Source organism: Mastacembelus armatus, chromosome 21 (assembly GCF_900324485.2).
Source record: "Mastacembelus armatus chromosome 21, fMasArm1.2, whole genome shotgun sequence".
Lineage (NCBI taxonomy): Eukaryota > Metazoa > Chordata > Actinopteri > Synbranchiformes > Mastacembelidae > Mastacembelus > Mastacembelus armatus.
In genome coordinates, this window is record NC_046653.1 from 9,114,789 (window position 1) to 9,136,223 (window position 21,435).

Genomic DNA, 21,435 nt, shown 5'->3' on the forward strand with positions numbered 1-21,435 from the left:
TTGAGATATGTTGTTCTCAAAGGCTATAAATATCCTACTGTCATCAATACCTTAGTGTTGCTATGTTAGACTGTACTCTGTCAACACCTATTCATGTAAGCACATGTCAATGCTAAACAAATAATGCATTTGATAAGAGTAGTGGGGGCCAAAAAAGACAATCCAAGGTAATGGAACTGGCTAGACTGTAAGTTTGAAAGATAAGCTTTGTGTATTTACATTTCACCATTGTGCAATGCAAAAATATTACAATTCCACTTTACATGTTTTCTGACAGGATGGAAATGCCAAAACAAGAATCATTTGCCAATAGTCCCCTTATCTTTTTTATTTAGTGTCTTAATCAGTTGTTTGAATTGTAGATTTTACGGGTATATCAGAAAGGTTTTTTTTTTCTATTGTATATTTATTTACATATTTTTACAGTATATGATGTGGGTCTTTTATTGTTATTATGTATTTCATTTTATTTTGATGAAATTAAATTAAAAATATATATTTGAAGTTGTGAGGATCGGCCAAAATGTCCACACAAGAATTGTATCAGAGTAATAGCGTCCACACAACCATATAAAGCCATGTACACACACACACACACACACCCACACACACACACCCACACACACACACACACACAAAACACACATACACGGCATGCAGAGATGCACTGTTGATCCTCTCATACTTGTTCCTCCCTATTTGTTTCATGGATCGTGGGTGTCCTTAGCCTCCTGTGTGTCCACTGAGCAGCCCATCTGTTTCTGAAGTGGCTCTGATTGCAAACATTCCTCACATTGTGTGAACTCACTGGTGTCGCACTGCAATTCACTAACAATCTGTTCAATCTATGCCACTGCTGGTGGTTGATTGAAGAGCACCACTGCAACATCACTTCACTTTGACAACTATATTACTGGCAATAGCACCACATAGGCCTACAGGCAACACAAATAATCAGCATTTGAGTCTCTATTATCCAGCTTGTTTTAACATGTTGAGTTGATCCACCTTTAGTGGCTATAATACTGTGCAGTCTTCTTTGTTTCTGTAATGGTTCTGCTAAATATAATGAAAAGCAAATGTGAAAATGTGGAGTAAGTGAAAGAACTTTGGTTTATTGTTCAGAGTGGCCAAGAACATATTAGTCTGAAATCATTGCAACACAAAAAATAAAGATAGATCTTCTGTTCAGTGAAATCTCAACGTAAGGCTTTTCTTTACATGATTGTATGAGTGCACCATACCCTGGTCTGTTTCGACTATAGTTTTCAAACACGTTGATGGTTTATGTAGTATGTTTTAGCTTTGCAAAACGTAGTTTAATAGGTGGTAATTAGGCTTACAAGACATGTTATCACCTTATGTCGAGACAGGCTGGTGCATATCTGGACAGTCTGCACTGATTCACAAGATTTTGTTTTCGAATTAAATCTCATAATCAAAATTGAGCCAAACAAAAATGTTTTCTGGCAATTTTAAGATAATGACCAACTTTACAAAGGAATGTTCAGTGCAGCAAACATGACAAACACAGAGAGGGAACTTCAACTACTGTAGGTGCAAAAATTGGACTTGAAACTGTCTTCAAACACAAACTCAAATTTACTGTACCAAACTGTTTTGGTACATCTAAATAGTTTATGTAACCAAGTGGTCAAGTAATACAGAATATGTGCTAATATTTCTAACATAAAAACTGATGATAGTATTAGACTTGATATAGCTAAATATAATTTCAGTTTTGATAAATAATGTCTATGAGTCAAAACACATCAACAATCATAGAACAGTCTTGTCACGGCTTTAGTCTACCTCTTCTATAATATTATGTCTCTATATACAGTGTAATATCTTTAGACTGTGGGAGGGAATGGATCAATATGCAAATTCCTTGCAGAAATGCAGCAGCAGCACAGCAGGCTCCAGAAAATCCTTGGCTTAAAGTGACAGTGCAAACTATTGAGCCACCCATGAATAGGGATATAACATCACAGTCATGCTTTAGTTCAAGCCAACGGTTAAATTACAATGTCCAGCAGTTAGTAAGACAGGCAAACACACACACAACATCCAAAATCTACTTTAAGAAGAATAATCACAAGGGACTTTAGGAAATTTAAAGCTGATGTGTAACACCAAACCTATAAGGTACAAAACCAATGACCTGTGTGTTACAGGAGAACAGGCTCGGTATGTAACAGAAGCTGACTAAACAGTAGCATCACAGTGTGTGCATGGTTGCTTTTTTGAATGTTTTTCTTCTTTCAAGCCCTTGCTTTGTTTGGTTTGTAAATACACTGCTGTTGTGGTGAATAGGTGAAGGAGGTTGTTTAATTATGACACAAAAATTATATATACAGAAAGCTAGAGAATTATACTCCTGAATGCTGTGTACTTTGCCTGCTTACACAAACATATGCCCATTTTCAACATTATTTCCATGTATTAGCAATAGGGCTGTTGTGCTCATAGCACAATATATGCTAATGTTCTGTGGATCAGTGCAGCTGTGGCAGCGCTTACTTCTTCCCATCTTGACTAGCACATGCTGACTCCAAGGGACATGCACTATAACTGACCAGCATTTTGTTAAACTCTCTTTTAGACCTTCAAAATGATTTTCATAGCAAAGACCTAGAATTTACTTACTGTTATATGGCTCAGTGAGACTTTCCAATACTGCATTATTATCTAAGCAAAGACCTTGGTATGATTCCCACATCCTTAACTACAAACAAGCTAAAACCCACAGAAATTTACACTTTAAAAATTGTCATAAAAGAATTCAGACAATGAACTATTATGACTATCATGACCCAGTAAACACATGTGCCACCCACTGCCCCTAACCCCCCCCAACATTCCCCCTCCAAAAAAAGACAAAAAAGAGCTGAGGCTGATTTCATGTGTTGGATTCAAAGAGATTCTAATATAGAAGGAGACACTGTATGTTTACTACAAGCCCTCTGGCACTGGATCAAATATTCATGAAGACAAATAGCATCCAGCCTGGTCTGCAACCACGGCATGTAACTCAGCTTTTACTATCTACACTGAAATAAGGAATTACAAGCAGTGAGAGATCTAATTTAGATCTGATATACCACTACAGGGACAGTAGAAAGTTAAAGTAAAAGAACCAGAATGAGAAAACAGGTTGGAATAGATTGTGGTATACAATATACAGTATGTCAAAGTGTAGGGGCTTTACAGAAAATCAGGAATATGCTGCAGTGACAACAACCATAAGAGTCAAGGAACGGTAAGTATGAAATGTGAGTCCCAGGTGTACTATGTGTTTAAACTGTTGTCCATACTACATGATTCTATCAGTGCGTTAGGGGTGGCTGATGGAGATGTAGCTGAAGATAAACAGCAACCCATGTGTAGCATTACTTGTGCCTTACAAAGTTAAGACAGTTGCCTTGAGTGACATCTGTGGAAACATAAAAGTAAATATTAAACCAAATCCTAAAATTAAAAAATCGAATAACTTCAGCTGAAATACCAAAATGACCATTAAAACTATATAAAAAAGGGCTAAAATGATACATATGCAGCACTTAAAAGCTTACTCTAACAAAGAAGAGAGTCAGAGCAATTTTGAACGGCTCAGTAACAAGCTGGATAGTGTAGCTAAACCATTTATCTTCTGCTAAGCTCTTTCAGATATACACACACAAACTCTGCTCTCTGATCTGTGGTAGAAATAATTCACAGAATGTAACATTTGAATACCCATACAACACTCAACGTGCCGCTTCAGAAGGAAATTAGCTGCAAGCCAATACTCATCAATAAAGTGATGGAAAAACACTTATCCTATCATTTTCTCAACATTGTTGATGTTTGATCCAAGTCATGTCATCCTTATTTCTGACAGGAGACTGATTCATACTACAGCTGTATCTGCATAAATGTGTACCATTTAAACGTTTGAAAATTATGTTAAGATACTGGTATGATTAATAAGCAAGCTACAAGACTGACATCTCTTTTGAGTAAAGAGTTTTCTGTTTTTGACAATGGGTGGCATAATTTAAACAGGAACTGACAGAATATACTAAAAGTATGATCTTAATTTTGTGTTTTGCTGATATTAGAAAATGGCTTTTGAATTTCTCTACCATGGTGTAGTTATTTAATGTAAGAATATCAATCAGTCAAATGTGGAATACATTGTTAAAAATGTTATTGCAGCAGTTTTAAACATGCAAAATCATCTGCCAACAATCACATTAGTCTATAAAGCCACACCACATATCTAACAGTAACCTTTTCAATCTGCCTTCAGGGTCTATCACTCCACTGAAACTGCACTCTGTAAAGTGGTGAATGATCTTCTGCTTAATATAGATTCAGACTCCACCTCTGCAGTCCTCTTCCTCAATCTCAGCCCTGCATTTTTTAAACACAGACCTAGACCAAATGCAAAACAAATTTGCTATCTCTGACCTGGCTCATCTGACTAAAATTATATTTACCTGAAAGAACGTCCTGTGCTTCTCATAAATAATAGTCCTTAAAATATGGAGTAGCTCAAGGTTCTGTTCTAGGCCCTCTGCAATTTCCTCATTATATTTCACCTCTTGGCCTAGTTACATATTAGAATTAATGTCCATTGTTACACTGATGAAATTCAGCTGTATGTGCCTATTGGTGGCAGGTGTTTCAGATGGACCACAGAGTGTTTTCAATGGCTCATCATATACACATGCATAGTGTGTGCATGATATTAACGGTTCAAGTCTCACTCTATTTCTCCCTCTCCCTTTTCCTGTCAGTTTCTCTGGATTTCAACTAAATCCACAAAAATAAACCACATTGCATACATTTTAGCTTCCATTCACTGTCCACTTTCCAAGTGGCATCAGATTTCAAGGTGCTTTTAATGACATACAAAATCCTAATTGGAATACCCCTCCATACCTGTCTGGTCTTATTAAATTCTTGTATCCCAGTCTGTCCTCTCGCTTCTCAGAATACAGTCCTATTGTGCTCCCTTACTATGGAAAAACCTCACTGCTGGATCAGACAGTTCTGACTCAGTTCAGGCCTTTAAATTCAAACTTAAAAGTTATCTTTAATTACTTCAAGCTTTTATGGGTTATCATTCTCCCTCTGGCAGGTTGGTCTTAGCCTCAGTGAAATCTATTAAACCTACAGTTGAATGTACATTATAGACCATGTTTTCCTACCAACAATATATTACTGTAAACCTTCTGCATCTCTCTAAACTGTTTGCACTGTGTGTCTCTCTCTCTCTCCCTATTTTCTTCTTGCTGTCCTTTCTAACTATGTCTCTCTTTGTCCCTTGGCTGTCAGTGCTTCATTTCCAGGTGTTTTGGATCTGGATTTTCATCTTTCAGGAGTCCCCCAATCCCACATCTCACTCTCTCCCTTGTGTTCATGTTGTCCCAGTGACTCTCTGTTCTTATTTGGGTTTGTGTCCTTGTCCTAGATGTGTGAATGGTGTGTATATAACAGGTCCTGGAAGAGGGATCCCTTTAGATTTTGGCACCTTTTGCCTTCAAAAGGTTTTTCATTGGGGTGTTTACTCCTAATCTGATTCAAGAGTCTAAGGACAAAGGCTGTCATGGTCTGTACTTTTTTGCCTCAAAGGTCTGATGTGTAGCATTACAGACTTTTTAAAGATGAAACATTTGCCTTGATTAATATCCATGTTTCACACTCCGTTAGTAAATATAAAGTGCTTACCTGTGAGTGAGCGTTTGCGACTTCGGGTGCTGCCACATCCTGTGCATTCAGAGAACTTGGACCATGCAGTTAGAGTGCAGTCTTCTTTGCAAGCCAGCCTGCACTCTCTAATCATAGGGGGCAAGGTGCCACCCCATCGTAGGCACTTTGTCATATTGGCCGCCTCGCCATTCTCCCCAACACAGCTGACTCCTGCAAACATAGCAGAAGGCAAGAATGTCACTGCAATTATGTAGACATTTCAGACATATCAAATCAAACCTTACCAAGTTAACATTCAGTCACTGATATTGATTTAAAATTAAAAAAACCCTTTATGCTCATTATAAAACTGATGAAAACACAAGGTCATATTCCTTACACAGCATGTTGAATGGGCTCAAAAAGAAAATCGTTTTACATTTTAGTCATAGTATATGTCATATTTTGTAAAGATTTCTCTATAAAAATTATTCAATGTTGTTTTATAAAAATGCTAGTTCAACCTTCAAATGCAGCACTTTTATCGGATTTCCTTTGATAACTATGATTTATTAAATAAAAACAAAACTAAACTAAATACTTTTGACAGTGATGTATTTGATACCTATTGTAATTTTATGTGACTAAAGAGGAGTAAAGACATTACAACCCAGAAATACAGCTGCAGTATGTGCCTACAGTATGTGTGCTAAGAGAAATTACTTTGCAACACAGCAAAACAGATGGGTTACCTAGTTTATGTAACACTCAATTAACAGTGTGGCTGCTTCAGATAAGTTTGGAAAATTGTCTTGTTTTTTCTTTTTTTTTTTTTTTTTTCCACTTTTACTTACAGCAAAAGAGATTTTATAAAAATCAAAGAATGGAGGCTACTCTGCCAGAAAAAAAGTTAGTCAGTGTTTGCTGGACAATTAAATCATTATACTAAAAAACAATGTGTATATAAAAGTTAATAGTAAATCAGAAAATATTCACACACATTTTTTAAGAAAATACAACTCTTAAAGCTATATAATTATAACTTTATTATAAGTGTTAGAGGAACATGTATTAGTATGCAAATACAGTGGGTACGGAAAGTATTCAGACCCCTTTAAATATTTCACTCTTTGTGTCATTGCAGCCATTTGCCAAAATCCAAAAAGTTCATTTTATTTCTCATTAATGTACACTCAGCACCCCATCTTGACAGAAAAAAACAGAAATGTAGAAATTTTTGCAAATTTATTAAAAAAGAAAAACTGAAATATCACATGGTCATAAGTATTCAGACCCTTTGCAGTGACACTCATATTTAACTCACATGCTGTCCATTTCTTCTGATCCTCCTTGAGATGGTTCTTCATTGGAGTCCAGCTGTGTTTAATTAAACTGATTGGACTTGATTAGGAAAGGCACACACCTGTCTATATAAGACCTTACAGCTCACAGTGCATGTCAGAGCAAATGAGAATCATGAGGTTGAAGGAACCGCCCAAGGAGCTCAGAGACAGAACTGTGGCAAGGCACAGATCTGGCCAAGGTTACAAAAGAATTTCTGCAGCACTCAAGGTTTCTAAGAGCACAGTGGCCTCCATAATCCTCAAATGGAAAAAGTTTGGGACGACCAGAACTCTTCCTAGACCTGGCCGTCCAGCCAAACTGAGCAATCGTGGGAGAAGAGCCTTGGTGAGAGAGGTAAAGAAGAACTCAAAGATCACTGTGGCTGAGCACCAGAGATGCAGTAGGGAGATGGGAGAAAGTTCCACAAAGTCAGCTATCACTGCAGCCCTCCACCAGTCGGGGCTTTATGGCAGAGTGGCCCGACGGAAGCCTCTCCTCAGTGCAAGACACATGAAAGCCCGCATAGAGTTTGCCAAAAAACACGTGAAGGACTCCCAGACTATGAGAAATAAGATTCTCTGGTCTGATGAGACCAAGATTGAACTTTTTGGCGTTAATTCTAAGCGGTATGTGTGGAGAAAACCAGGCACTGCTCATCACCTGCCCAATACAATCCCTACAGTGAAACATGGTGGTGGGAGCATCATGTTGTGGGGGTGTTTTTCAGCTGCAGGGACAGGACGACTGGTTGCAATTGAAGGAAAGATGAATGCGGCCAAGTACAGAGATATCCTGGAAGAAAACCTCTTCCAGAGTGCTCAGGACCTCAGACTGGGCCGAAGGTTCACCTTTCAACAGGACAATGACCCTAAGCACACAGCTAAAATAACAAAGGAGTGGCTTCAGAACAACTCTGTGACCGTTCTTGACTGGTCCAGCCAGAGCCCAGACCTAAACCCAATTGAGCATCTCTGGAGAGACCTGAAAATGGCTGTCCACCAACGTTCACCATCCAACCTGACAGAACTGGAGAGGATCTGCAAGGAAGAATGGCAGAGGATCCCCAAATCCAGGTGTGAAACACTTGTTGCATCATTCCCAAGAAGACTCATGGCTGTACTAGCTCAAAAGGGTGCTTCTACTCAATACTGAGCACAGGGTCTGAATACTTATGACCATGTGATATTTCAGTTTTTCTTTTTTAATAAATTTGCAAACATTTCTACATTTCTGTTTTTTTTCTGTCAAGATGGGCTGCTGAGTGTACATTAATGAGAAATAAAATGAACTTTTTTGATTTTGGCAAATGGCTGCAATGACACAAAGAGTGAAAAATTTAAAGGGGTCTGAATACTTTCCGTACCCACTGTATATGCAGCAAGGTGTCTAATCATTTTCTCTACAGGGGAACCGGTAGTGGAAAAAGGACATTTTCATTGTTACCATGCTGGAAATATGGTTCTCACAAGAACAAACCCTTCCAAATTTCCTGCATTTCATCCGTCATAGTAATAAGTCAAAATGATAAAAAAGGCTGGATCATTGTTTTAAAATATTAATAGCAACAGTAACACCACAATTCAAGTGGCACACCTAACATTTGAATTACAAGTTTAATCAGACCCACAATGAGACAAGGAAATAAATTCTGGTGAATTGTGATTCACCTGATGGGTGAGGAAGTAACATTAATGAAGCAAAATCAAAAACAGTTAGAAATGTGGTCTGAGTTCCTTAAATAAAAGAAAAGTAAATTAAACAAGGAGGTGTGAGGACAATGTCTCTGTAGAGTTTGCTGGTTGGAGGGAAAGGGGAAGAATGTATTTTGCAACTTTATTCAGTGCCTTTGATTAGACAGTGGACAGTGAATGGACAGGAGTGTTGTTAAACTGGGAAAAAGAACACACAAACACCCTGTTTGTATTTTATTGATTTATATTTGACTTTTAAATTTTGCACTCTTACAAAAACATCTAGGTTTCCACATGCCAGCTGAGAATGTGTGGGATAGTTATTTACATATAAGGCTAGTACAAAAGCACTGCAAGGGAGATAATAGGTATTAATAATGTGTCTTTATATAACATTCACAACCATAAGTGATTAAAAAAATAGAGGTACCTTTCAAGGTGAACTGTATTTTGTGTTTTAACAAACCAGTAAAAAAAAACAAAAAGAAAAAACAACTAATCATTAACATATGCTAAAGTATTAGTCCAATTAGCACCACTGAATGGGGTAATTTTATGTCCCTGTTGACATTTAGTTCTGTCCATTCACCTTGAATACTCACCTCTCTTATCCAACCTATGACAACGTCATTCTGTCATGCCAGAGTCTTTGATTAGCAGATTCCACCACAGCAAGTATTGACATTCTGATTTTTAACTGTGAGCCGTCCATTTTTAACATAATTATTCCACTCTCTGGGTGTCCAAGTCCATTTATGTGGCCTTTCACATCATCTCCTCTCACAAATGGTAACAATTTTTTTCACCATACGTCTGCCCCCTGACAGGAATCATCATTAATTATACAGTTATTTAAAAAAGGTGGACATCTTTGAGAACCAATTGAAAGAAAACGTTCTGAAAAGGCTTTTCACTGTTTTTTTTTTCTTTTCCAGGACGAAGTTGTAGACTTTTAGCTAAATGGACATTCTTTGAAAATAATAGGCAAATTTCATTTGTGTTAATTATAATCCAGAACATGTTACATGACATCTTTAGTTTTAATACTATTTTTTTTTATCCACATAAAGCCCCCTCCCACCCTATGTCAGGCTAATTCAGTCATACTGCTTGTACAAAGTACTTCTATAATATACGCTGCCTTGCAAAGAGCAATGTGAATCGGATTCATCATGGCCATTAAGTAACATTTTTCATGCAGCAAAAGATCATCAGCATGACTCATTTTCTATTGAATAATTCCAGTCTTACTCAGGGAGGGATATCACATTTCCAGCTGGTTATGAGCCAGAAGTTGGCTGAATTTAGACACAGTGTATTGCACTTGGTGTGAAATCCATTTGCTCATTGCTCGCTCTAAGTTATCAGCTACAACTTCACACGTTGCCCATACTGGCTTGTCCTATTTGGCTAGAAAAAAACTTTTTGGCAAGGCTAGAATTAATCTTCTCAAATCTTCATCTCATTTAATGGATCTTATCTGAGATCCCTGGCATGTCAGACCAGTGTCACAGCAATCATCACTTCATTCTACACATGCTTAGATATTAACTGTCATTCAAAATGGGGCCAAATGGATGAGAGGAAGCATTTACTTAAGTCAAGGGCATACTGTATGCTACAGACCCAGTTGCATGCTTGTTTCTAAACCTTGTCCATGAGTCGAATATAGTACTGGCTTGAGTCTGCAGTGCACAGTGTAGCCAGCAATCTGACCAGTTTTGACTGGGCTCAGCTCTTCTGTAACTGCAGTTTCAGTGTTTCATTATCACAAGCCATTTACTAGTTTCCCAAGGCTACACAGCATTTCTACTAAAACTCCAGACAGGCTTATATTAAAGCTGTGTGGATGAGTATGATGTTTCTGAGGAGCAAGACATGAATAAAGCTTGCCAGATGACATAATTGTGACCTAATGGGAGTAGTGCAGTATCTTTATTTTTAAAATATGCCAAAAAGCTTTCTAATAACACACTTAGGCAATAGCTGAGACCTTGACTGGCACACTCCCTGGCTGGCTCCTTCACTAACTTTTGAAAGTAAGGGTTTGGAAGGACATAATAATTTACAGGCATTATCAAGAGCTATAAATTCCTTATTCTCTCCTGAAATAAAGCCTACATCTTAATTTTTGACTCAACTGTGACTGTTTTCCCTGGAAAAGATCAAAAGCAAAAAATGAATCTTGCTCTGTGTGGAGTGCTAAAAATGCATTATATAATTTAATCATATATGGCCTTAAAATAATAGATAGAAATATTAACTTTAAGGCTCCAGCAGATCCCCGTGACCCTGAGCCAGGAAAAAGCGAGTATAGAAAATGGATGGATGGATGGATATTAACTTTAAGTTTATAAACCTAAAAATCTCATACTTCAAGACATAACATGAAGAACAAAATGCACAAAAGCCAGCAACATCCGGTTTATATTTTCCACTGAAAAAGGATGAATGTCTGATGATAAGGCTGCATAGCTTTCTTTTCACACTGCATTTCTAAATGAATGGAAATATCTAAAGTCGCTACCATCTCACACAACCTTCCCACAGGATGAGAATACAGCCGCTTCAGTGCGTACTGATATATGAAGAAAAAAACATATTGTAAGCACAACTGAAATTTATGTTAACGAAATCTATATTTCAAATTAAGAAAAACCAGAACAGCAAAGAAAAAGTAAAGAAAAATGAAATATAAACCCTAACGTGCTACTGCACTAAACTGTTGCGAATATTTCATGTAACATGTTACATGAACACAATACATGGAGAGAGTAAAATGAAAATAAAACTGTATCTTCATATTAGACTAATAGTAGTTTTATCTAAATTAGATTGCATTATATTTAGGTATGAGTGTATATTGGGTTCCAACAGGACAATGCTGCATTTTTAGAGGACCTTTAATAAAATAATTGAGAAAACTTTGCTAAAACTTGCTGTCATTAAATCTTTGATAGGCCCATATTCAATGTGTCTATGCTCCTAATATGGTCATATTCCCAATTAGTTTGTCCTAATTAGCTCCCAATCTGACATTTATGTGTCCTTTTTAATGAATTGGCTCACTCAGTGAAAGTAAACTCTGGATAAATTATTTGCTGCTTAAAAACTACATTTAAATTCTGTCTTTTTCTACCGACTGCAAATTCCACACTCATACTCCAGTTTGAAATGTCACAGGTATTTAACTTAGTCATTTTCTAATCACATGCAAATTGGAAGCTCTAAAGGTCAATGAGGCTTGCTCTTAACCTGGGAACACTACAGACACTTTTCCTATCCTCACCAAAAAGTCATACAAACTCACTTGAGAAATGTCAGTCATTATTATACTGTCAAGTAAATGTGAGCAATAGTGAGAGCAGAAATTCTACAAAATTCTCAAGGTAGCACTGGAAGCCACAGAAAACTTCACGTGAATCGCATCAGTAAATTAGTTACAACATTTCGTGAGTCGTCGAGTTTTTAATGATTGTTTTCACAACTCGACTCAAATGTGCACCTCCTCACAAATGGCAATATATTGGACTCTGCACATTTTGAAAACACACAACACAGTCACACGATCAATTATCAGTGGTAATCAAAGGGACACGATATACTATTTATATTGTGTAGCCAGCAGTAATGACAGTAGGATGATGACACTGGTAATTCTACATTGAGGAACATGCTGCATATTAGTGTGCAGTGGCATCAAGACTGAGCCACAGTTTTATATCTGAGAATCTGAGACAAAACACAGAAAAAAGAACAATATATATATTTTCTCTACATTCTACACCACTATATATGGTGGTGGAGAATGGCCGAGCTACGATCCTGTGGGACTTCCAGATACAGACTGACAAACTGGTGATGACTAACCAACCAACATAGTAGTGGTGGACAAACAACAGAAGAAAGCCATAGTGGTAGATGTAGCAATCCCAAGTGATAGCAACATCAGGAAGAAAGAACATGAGAAGCTTAAAAAATACCAGGGGCTAAAAGAAGAGCTAGAAAAGATGTGGAAGGAGAAGGCAACAGTGGCCCCCGTGGTAATCGGCACAGTTGTTGTATATATATGCATATTGATATTTAATGATATTTATTGCAATGTAATGCATGTATATTTTCTTGAAGTAAAAACACTGACTGTTACATACCATATCATAGAGAGCCTAAGCTGGTCTTGTCTCTAATGTTATAATATAGAGTACTGCTGCTGTATATCTATTCAAGTGTCCTGTGGCTTGTAACACTGATTATAAAGGCAAATCTGAGCACTGTCTGAACTCCAGAGTTCAAAAGGACCCAGCAATGCCATATATGAACATCGGACATGATAGAATTTAAACATTTAATACTGCACAATATCCTGATAGAGTGAATTTGTTGCTCTGAGCCAAGCTGGAGTCAACTCAGAGGGAAGACAATGACTCATGATCAATAACACTGAAAGAAACACTAAAGAAGTATTTGCTATAAACCTTTTTTGACCAGTGGTTTAAAAGCCCAGTTGTTTGGATGATGTTGTGATCATTGTTTGTGTATGGGTACTGCTACACAATCTCACATGCCATGTACAGTAGATCTATGACATCATTAGCCTAAGTGTGTCAACTGAGCAACCACCTGGCACCTGAATTACCTATTACTGACAATGACTTTAGAGCCAAGCCAAAAACTTGAGAAAACTGCCAACAAGTTATTTTCCTTGTTGGAACAACTTCACTCCTGCATGCTTAGGTAAATATAACACGTACAATCCCATCAAGACCCATTGATGCAATGCGTAATGTGGCTTTTGTGCTCAGACTTTTGTCCGAGCACATCATTTAACACTAGGTGCTTTTATTTGCATACAGTAAATGGAAACGTATTTATTATTATTATTTTCTTCATATTTTTTTTCCTCAATTTTGAGGACCCAAGGTATTTTGTATTCAGACCAAGATGGGGAAAAAAAAGACAAAAAGTTATTAAAAAATAAAAAATGTGATCCACAAATAAAATATTAATGGCACAGTATGTTTAGGCAAGAAATTCATCATAATGCCATATTACTGAAGCTTCATTTAAAACCCTGTTTACAAGTGAAAAGCTTTGTTTCTGTGGATTGGGAATTATTTCTGTTTATGGCTTTGCTGTTTTTGTTTTACATTATTAATGGATTGCGTTAGGCTAGCGTGAGTATTTCCATTCTTAATCAGTGGGCTGTAACTTTCATAATTCACACACGGTCAGACTTTATGATCGATCCTAGTATCTCAAGCTGTAAAGCAGATATTCATAATTTCATCAAAAAACCTGCTAGAAGGGCAACACGGACATGCAGATTTCAAATTTTACAAGCTTTATTGGGCACAAGTGTCTGTATGTTCTGTACTGTGTGTGTATTGTGTGTAAACGAGCTGATTATTTCTTTCAGCTTGCTGTGACCAAGATGTGTTTGTGACCATCTAAGTCGTTGCATCCATTAATAAGAAACTAGTGTTGTGATAAGATCATCAAGACAACAAACGGAAAGGTTCGTCTCATTACACACTCTGGACAAATTACTTCTTTCTTTTATGTTTCCATCACTTGCTTGTTAAGGGAGCAGATCTAGAAGGACTATTAGGTCTCGTTAAATAAGGAAAGTAAATAGATGGAAAAGCCAGACAAAATGGTGAGCTGATATGTGTAGAGGGTATAATAGGTCAGGAATAATGCTTGCCTCTTGTTTCTAGACCATTTCCACAGGCTTCTCCTGGTCCAGTTAATCCACGTCTAACTGAATCTGGAACGAGAGTGCAACTGTGCCACTTGTGTGTTCTCCAGCTGTATAGAAACACAGACACAAGACAGAAAAACATTAAGATAGTACCATGCCATGTATTAGAGTATGTATTACTATAGTTTTATTTCCATAGCAAGAAAAAGTTTCAGCCATTCTTTCTCACAATTGTCAATGTGCCGATTGTGATATGAACCACACACTGTACAACCAACATTAGCAACAAATTGTTATATAATAAATATGCCACAATTGTTTTATTCAGTTTGTGTACGTGGGCTGGTATTTGTTGAGAACATGCCTGGAAACACAAATTAATGTGAAACCTGAATGTCCTTTCAGTGTCACTATTATGCCATAATGGCCTGCATTTTTTGGAATAAACATACATATCTTAGTTATCCCTTAAGTAACCCTCCCAACTGGCTATACTGTATACTGTGAGATGGCATTTACATAAACAGTTTCCTTGTCTCGTATTATTTGTAGAAAAGGGCAGGTGGAAACTGAGGCCTCTATTGATTTGTGTTTGTTTGGTTTTCTATATTGTTTCATGTGTTTCGAAGTTAAACTTTGCAAATCATGAACCATGAAACTGCCTTATGGTTAAAGTTCCTTTAACTCACTTTCCACTTTTTTTGAATAACACAACACTTACATAATATATCTACTTTGCTCACTTGATATTGCTGTTGTTAGGAACTGTCTACAAATACATTTTTTGTTGTATGTCCATGTACTTATTCAAACTGAAACCAACACTGTCAAGTTAGAACATACCCTCACTACATTTTTTAACAGCGTACTCTTTTCTTGGTTAGTACTCTGATACTAGGCCCTGACAAATAGTTAAATAAAGCTTGATGTAAAAACTTTAAATAATTAGTGAACGTTTATGTTTGCTATGCTTTTAGCGATTAATGAATGATTGATCATTAATGGCAACAGTCAAGAACATACTCCCATTTGTCCACAGGAGGTGTCACAAAATTGATGCTCAGACTACTAATAAAAAAAAAACTAGGAAGGCCTATTCCATATGAAGTTTTTTTAGATATGTATCAATGTAATGTGCTATATCAAACACCAGCTATGACAGGAAGTCACTTTGAACAACTGTTATTGTAGCAGGCCTCATCAAGCCAGCACACTGAAACATTTCATGTCACAACACTGTCAGAGCTGCCATGTACTTTGTCTAATTAACAAAGCTAGTCAGATTGCCTGCTGGCAGTAGCTGGAAAACAAACAATGTTTTTTTTCTCCTGTCATGTTAGGTCTGTTTTTTAGAGTTTATTGTTTTATTGATACATGCAAGTTTGTACTGCTATTTTATTTAAGTGTAGTTTGAACCAGTAACCCTAAATCTAATTAACTATCAAAGCTGTCAATCAATAACTTTTAACTTAACCTATTGGGTTAATAGCAATAATTGCAGCCATGTTTAACATCAATAACATTACAAGCAGATATCTGATGTTAATACCATTATACTGTTACATGCATGCATCTCAAGTATTTTACAACATTAATGGACCCTTGTGACTCTTGGCGTTCAAAAACAGGTCACACTTAAACATTCTTCTCACCCTGGACTTTAACTTAGATAAGAAAGAGAAATAGTTAAATTTAGAAATAGAATAGAAAGGTAGAAATAGTTAATATTAAAAACATGCTTTTACCTATAGACTGGACAAACTGGGAGCGATTCACACTCCCTCTCTTCGTACAGTGTGTCAGGACACTCTTGACCTCCATTAGCAGACCTCTGAATAATGGTCCTGTACCGAGACTGTGTGGCGGCAGTTGCATTTTCTGTTAAACATGAAAGACAATCCTCAGAAAAGGTGACCATTTAAGGGACGGAAAGTAAATTGGAAAAAATCCAACATACTATACTGTATAATTTATGGGACACCAAATACGTAAATATCAATCAGTGTGATATCTAGAAGATAAGACTAAAGAACAAGGGGCCTCAAAGTTGATGCTGATGCTGAATGTGCCCTTGTGGCTGCAGTGTCCTCTTCACCTCACTGCAGTCTGTTTTCAGACACACCACACTGTAATGGCTTCATTTGGCTCACAGTCCAAGGCTCATTACACAACACTAATTACTAACCATTGAAAATAGTGCAATTAAGAAAGTCATTACATCATCAGTGGGCCCAATTGACTACAACATATTTACAGAGATGAGATGCAACAATTACATACTTTTTAAACCTATAGTACACCCATTTAAAACCATTAAATATTCATTTCCTTCTTGATGTGTCAGCTTATTGTAATAGGCATTTAACACTGTCATGTGCAATCACTGAATACACTAGAGACAAAGGGGAAGACATTTGTACAGCAAATTTTTAATTTTTATTAAAATGTATTCAATGTCATTATATATGAAGTACATCATACCTTATGACTCATACCTCATACTATGCCTTGCGGCTGTAACTGGTGGATGCAGAAGAATTAACTTGTACATTGTTGTAACTATTGTTTACATTTGGGATTACTCTGCAGATTGTTTTCTCAACTTATTATCAACCTTTTAATCCATAAAACATCAGAATATAAGGAATTTCACAAACTGCTTCATTACAATCACTTTCCAAAGCTCAAGGACAGTGTTTACCATATCAGAAAACACTGAAATCCCACCAGCAAATATTTCTATTTGAGAAGCTGTAACCAGTGAACTGCTGTCATTGCAGTAACCCCTCATCAGCAAACGTTATAGGAAGATTTCAAAATCAGGATATCCAGTCAGATTCCAGTCAGATTTTCAGACTGCTAGACAGACATTGTGAAAAATAAGTTGGTAGAAATGGATGTGAGTAGCTACCTGGCATACAGGTTGATGGACATGCTGTCCATTCACTGAAGGGTGTCACAATGCAGTCTTTCTTGCAGGGAAGGAAACAGGGTCGAACAGTTTCCGGACGAGAAGACTCTGAACACCTAAGCATACAGACAAACAGTGGTCTTAAATTCTTTTCATCCCCCCTGGGTGTTGAATGATAAACGTCTTCAGTCCTGCTGGTAACAGGACAGTACAGTGAAACAACTGCTCTGTCCTTGACATCACACATCTCCCAACAGAAAACATGATTGATTACATGTCTGCCTGCCTGCACACTCAAGCAAAAGGTGGACAAATGAAAAAAAAAAAAAAAAATTAGTTTTCTCACACATTTAGTTCTACCCAGGGTACAAATACTGCTCCAGAGAAAGAAAAATCTTTCCACTATTAAAGTGAGCAAATTGTCTGTATTTTATGGGTTTTAATACATTGTCAGTTTTAAAGCCCAGTTGTCTTAAAGCTGCACTAATCCATATTTTTTATACCAACGATAGATCAAATTACTAATGTGAGAGGTGTTGCTCTCACAAAACCAAGAAGGCTATCTCCTAATTCTGCAGCTCTCTTCATTTTTTTTTTTTTTTTTTTTTTTTGAATGATTGTTTTGGTTTTACAACCACTGAGCTTAGGTCATGTCATCCTTGTATCAGCAACATAATACCCTGAAAACACACTTTATGCTACATGCTCAGCACCAGAGTAGATAGGAAATGTTATTGATCAGCCAGCACTGGTCCAGACCAAGACAAAACTAAAATTAAGAAGGTCACTCCCTTTCAGCTTCATGTGTACATGTAAAATTCATATGCTCACATTAGCAGAACTCTCTTTTCAGCTTGATCCAAAACAAACAACCAAAAAAATATATATTACCTATAACTATTAACATACTTATTAAGAATTATTAACATGCATTGTTATTCAGTACCAATATATGCAATATAAAATTCTATATATATCATTAACAGCAGCCTATTTGTGTTCATAAGATGGATGAAAGCAAAGTATTACAACTACATGTGTCAGTACTGTGCATCTATAAACTAGGGAAACAAATTTAGGATCACAACCATGTGGCTCCCTATATACATATACAGAGAAGTCACAGCAGGCTTTTGTTGCCGAGAGTTGTGGCAGAAAAATCAATCACAGCATGAGTGCTAATTAAACCTGAGAAAAGTAAGGATATGGAAACTGTTTACCAATGGATCATTCCTAGCATGCCAAGGACACCATTACCAGGTTTATAAGGAGCACTTCACTGAATATTATTAATTTCCCAGTTTTAATAGAAAATAATCATGTTACCATCTCTATTCAGATGACTATAGTACCCATCTTGTGTAACATATCTGTATCAGCCCTTTCGGTTGGGTGTCATGCAATCTTCAAGTGCAGTAGATTAATTCAGTTACGTAAAATCAAATAAGTTTAAAGCTTTGATGTCTTCATCATTGAGCAGCCATACTCCTCTCTTCAGCACACAAACACACACATAGACATACAAATTTCTTTACAGAGAGAGTGACTTCCTTTGCCTGACAACCAAATCCAGGTCTCACTAGAGACCCAGCATGGTGCCACATCCTACCAATTGCAGAAAGCCAGCATGCACGGGCATGAGATCAAAGTATGCCAAAGCATAAGGAGACAAGATACATAAAACCCATCCTTCCTAGGCTTTATCCCTCCTCTTCTCTCTCCCTCTTTGCAGTGATGTATGCCAGAGGGCATGGCAACGCAACAGAGCAGCTGGGGGAATACGGTGCAGTACGCCCAGAATGAGGGAATCAAACTTACAGTCAAGAACACTCTGTTCAACTGTGACGTGGCTGAGCACATTAACTGTCTCTTATAAACAGAGTCTTACAAAACCAATGGAAACTGCTAATTACTTCAGTGATTATTTGCATGACTATGCGAAACCCAGGCATCAAAAAGATGGGCTTTCGAACGGGTTTATTAAAGACAGAAAATACAATGATAAATCATGTATTAAATCATTAAATTTGACAAAACATGCATTCGTACAGTAACATACAGAAACTATTGGTGTTAGTAAGAAAAAAAGCATTCAGGTCTTACACCATTAATTTCAGTTTTGAAAAATGGGCCTTTCCTTTAGAATGGAAAATAACATATAGTCTATTACCCACTTTGAGTAACATTATGGAGAAAACAGCTTATGAGCAAAATCAGTAGAGTATTTCTTTAAAGTCAATTTCAACACTGTGTATCAGCATGGCCACAATGGAGCCCCTTCTGTAACTACAGCTCAAATGATGAGTCAGTCCCCTCTTAAAACACAGCACCATAGGTTGTTTGTCCAAGCAGGTTATTTAGGCCAGTTACATTTTATTGTTAAGTGACCTTTAGCAGTTGTCTCACCTTGTAGCTGCAGTAATTATAGCGGGAGCAAAGGAGGAAGTCAGGTGATGTTGTTATAGCGACAGACTCAGCATAGGGCAGGCATCGGGGTACAAGGATCTGCAACCTTAACTGTGCGTCTATTATTGTAACCATGATGATGAAGATCATCTGACCTTAAATGTACAGTAGGGTAGGTGATTCCTTTCAGAAGCATTTTTTTTGGTTATATTTCTTGAATTTCCCTTTCTATCCCATGCATTGCATTATTGCATTTATTGGACTGACAGCATGATGAAAAAAAGTCAACCCAAGTAAAACCATTGGCTGGCCTGCCTACCTGTCAACCTAGTTCCTACTTACACACACTCTGTCCCTGCACTGAAAAGGCAAGCCTGAAGCCTCACACGTTATCACTCTGTTTTTATAGCTACAGTACAGATAGTGAGGTGTGGCAGAGAAGGTACCCACAGTAGTTTTGAAAAGATGTTGGATTCTACAAGAAGCAAGAAGTAAAACCAGAATTAATTATCAGGGCAGGGCGTGTGTTCTGGAGAAGTGGATTTGGAGAGAACTCGGTACCACAGAGTGGGATTTCTTCACTTGTCTACTTTCAAAATAACACTTTTACATCATAAAATGATTCATTATTAACATAACAGCTTATCTGTGGCATATCTGCTGCTGTCAGTAGGAGGCACTAATACAGAAAGAAATGAATCAAATGATTAGCAGCATTAGTATAGCAGAATATTGTTCAGTTTTTGGTCCAACACAACAGAAATACATTTTCTTAGGTGCAGAAGAACAAAGCAGCTGATATGGCACTTCCATGGAGTTGTTGATCAGGGATAGGTACAATGAATTGTCAACTGGCTTGGTTAAAAAAAGAAAAAGAAAAAGGCTTCATTGCTCTTTAGAGTGCTGAGGCTAAACAATGTGAGATGGATGGTGCCAGACAAATGGGTAAGCATTGCTATGAAATGCTTCATATCCAGACTAAGAGAATACTTTATATAGATAAAGTATTTTTCATACAAACATCATTATTTTACTAGGCAGTAATGCACTGATGGCGAAGGATTCATTTGTTGTTTTTTTCCAGTAATAAAACTTGTTTTAAGAAACATTTGTGTTTGTATCTGTTAACATCTAGCTAAATGTATTATTGTTTTTTTATTTAAAGTATGATATGGATGTAAAACGTTAGCTGTCAAACTTTTACTAGTGATTTAGTGGAGCTGGTTTTTATTTTAACTTTGTTTCCTTTATTTTCGGTTCTCTTTTAAACTTTTGTGCAATAGATTGGCTATGATTCATCCTGCTTTCTGTGTTTATTTTAGTTTTTCTCCTCTGCAGTGTCAGGCTTTAATGCAAGCACGGATACTAAATGTTGCATTCTGGGTTCCTGTTGTAGTTATTGCTAAGCCTGAAATGCTTAGATGTTTGCTGATTTGACCCGCACATCAGTGATATGCATGGGCACAGGGGATTAGATGCTTAACACCAAAACTGTGTTGTTTTAAATGGTAACAATAAAACCCTTATCATGTCTCACAAACTGTACATGTTGGTAGGACAGCAGACAGACACAGCTTTGCAGACATACAGTGATGAATAGCAACACGCAGGGCTTTATGTTAGATGCCATTCCATTAAATGAACACTGCTGCCACATGACTAGCAAAGAAGTGATTGGATTTATGGGATACTGTACAGACAAG

The 21,435-nt window shown here is 37.0% G+C and overlaps 1 protein-coding gene across 1 annotated transcript in view; it reads right to left on the reverse strand.

Moving 5' to 3' along the window:
* Positions 1-21,435, reverse strand: part of thsd7ba (thrombospondin, type I, domain containing 7Ba) — a 197,610-nt gene that overhangs the window by 39,177 nt on the left and 136,998 nt on the right. Inside the window, exons 12-15 of the mRNA XM_026294497.1 lie at positions 17,327-17,442; positions 16,161-16,293; positions 14,419-14,522; positions 5,719-5,910 (exon numbers count right to left, since the gene is read on the reverse strand). Of these exons, the coding sequence (XP_026150282.1) occupies positions 5,719-5,910; positions 14,419-14,522; positions 16,161-16,293; positions 17,327-17,442 (545 nt within the window). The remainder of the gene's footprint in view (positions 1-5,718; positions 5,911-14,418; positions 14,523-16,160; positions 16,294-17,326; positions 17,443-21,435) is intronic.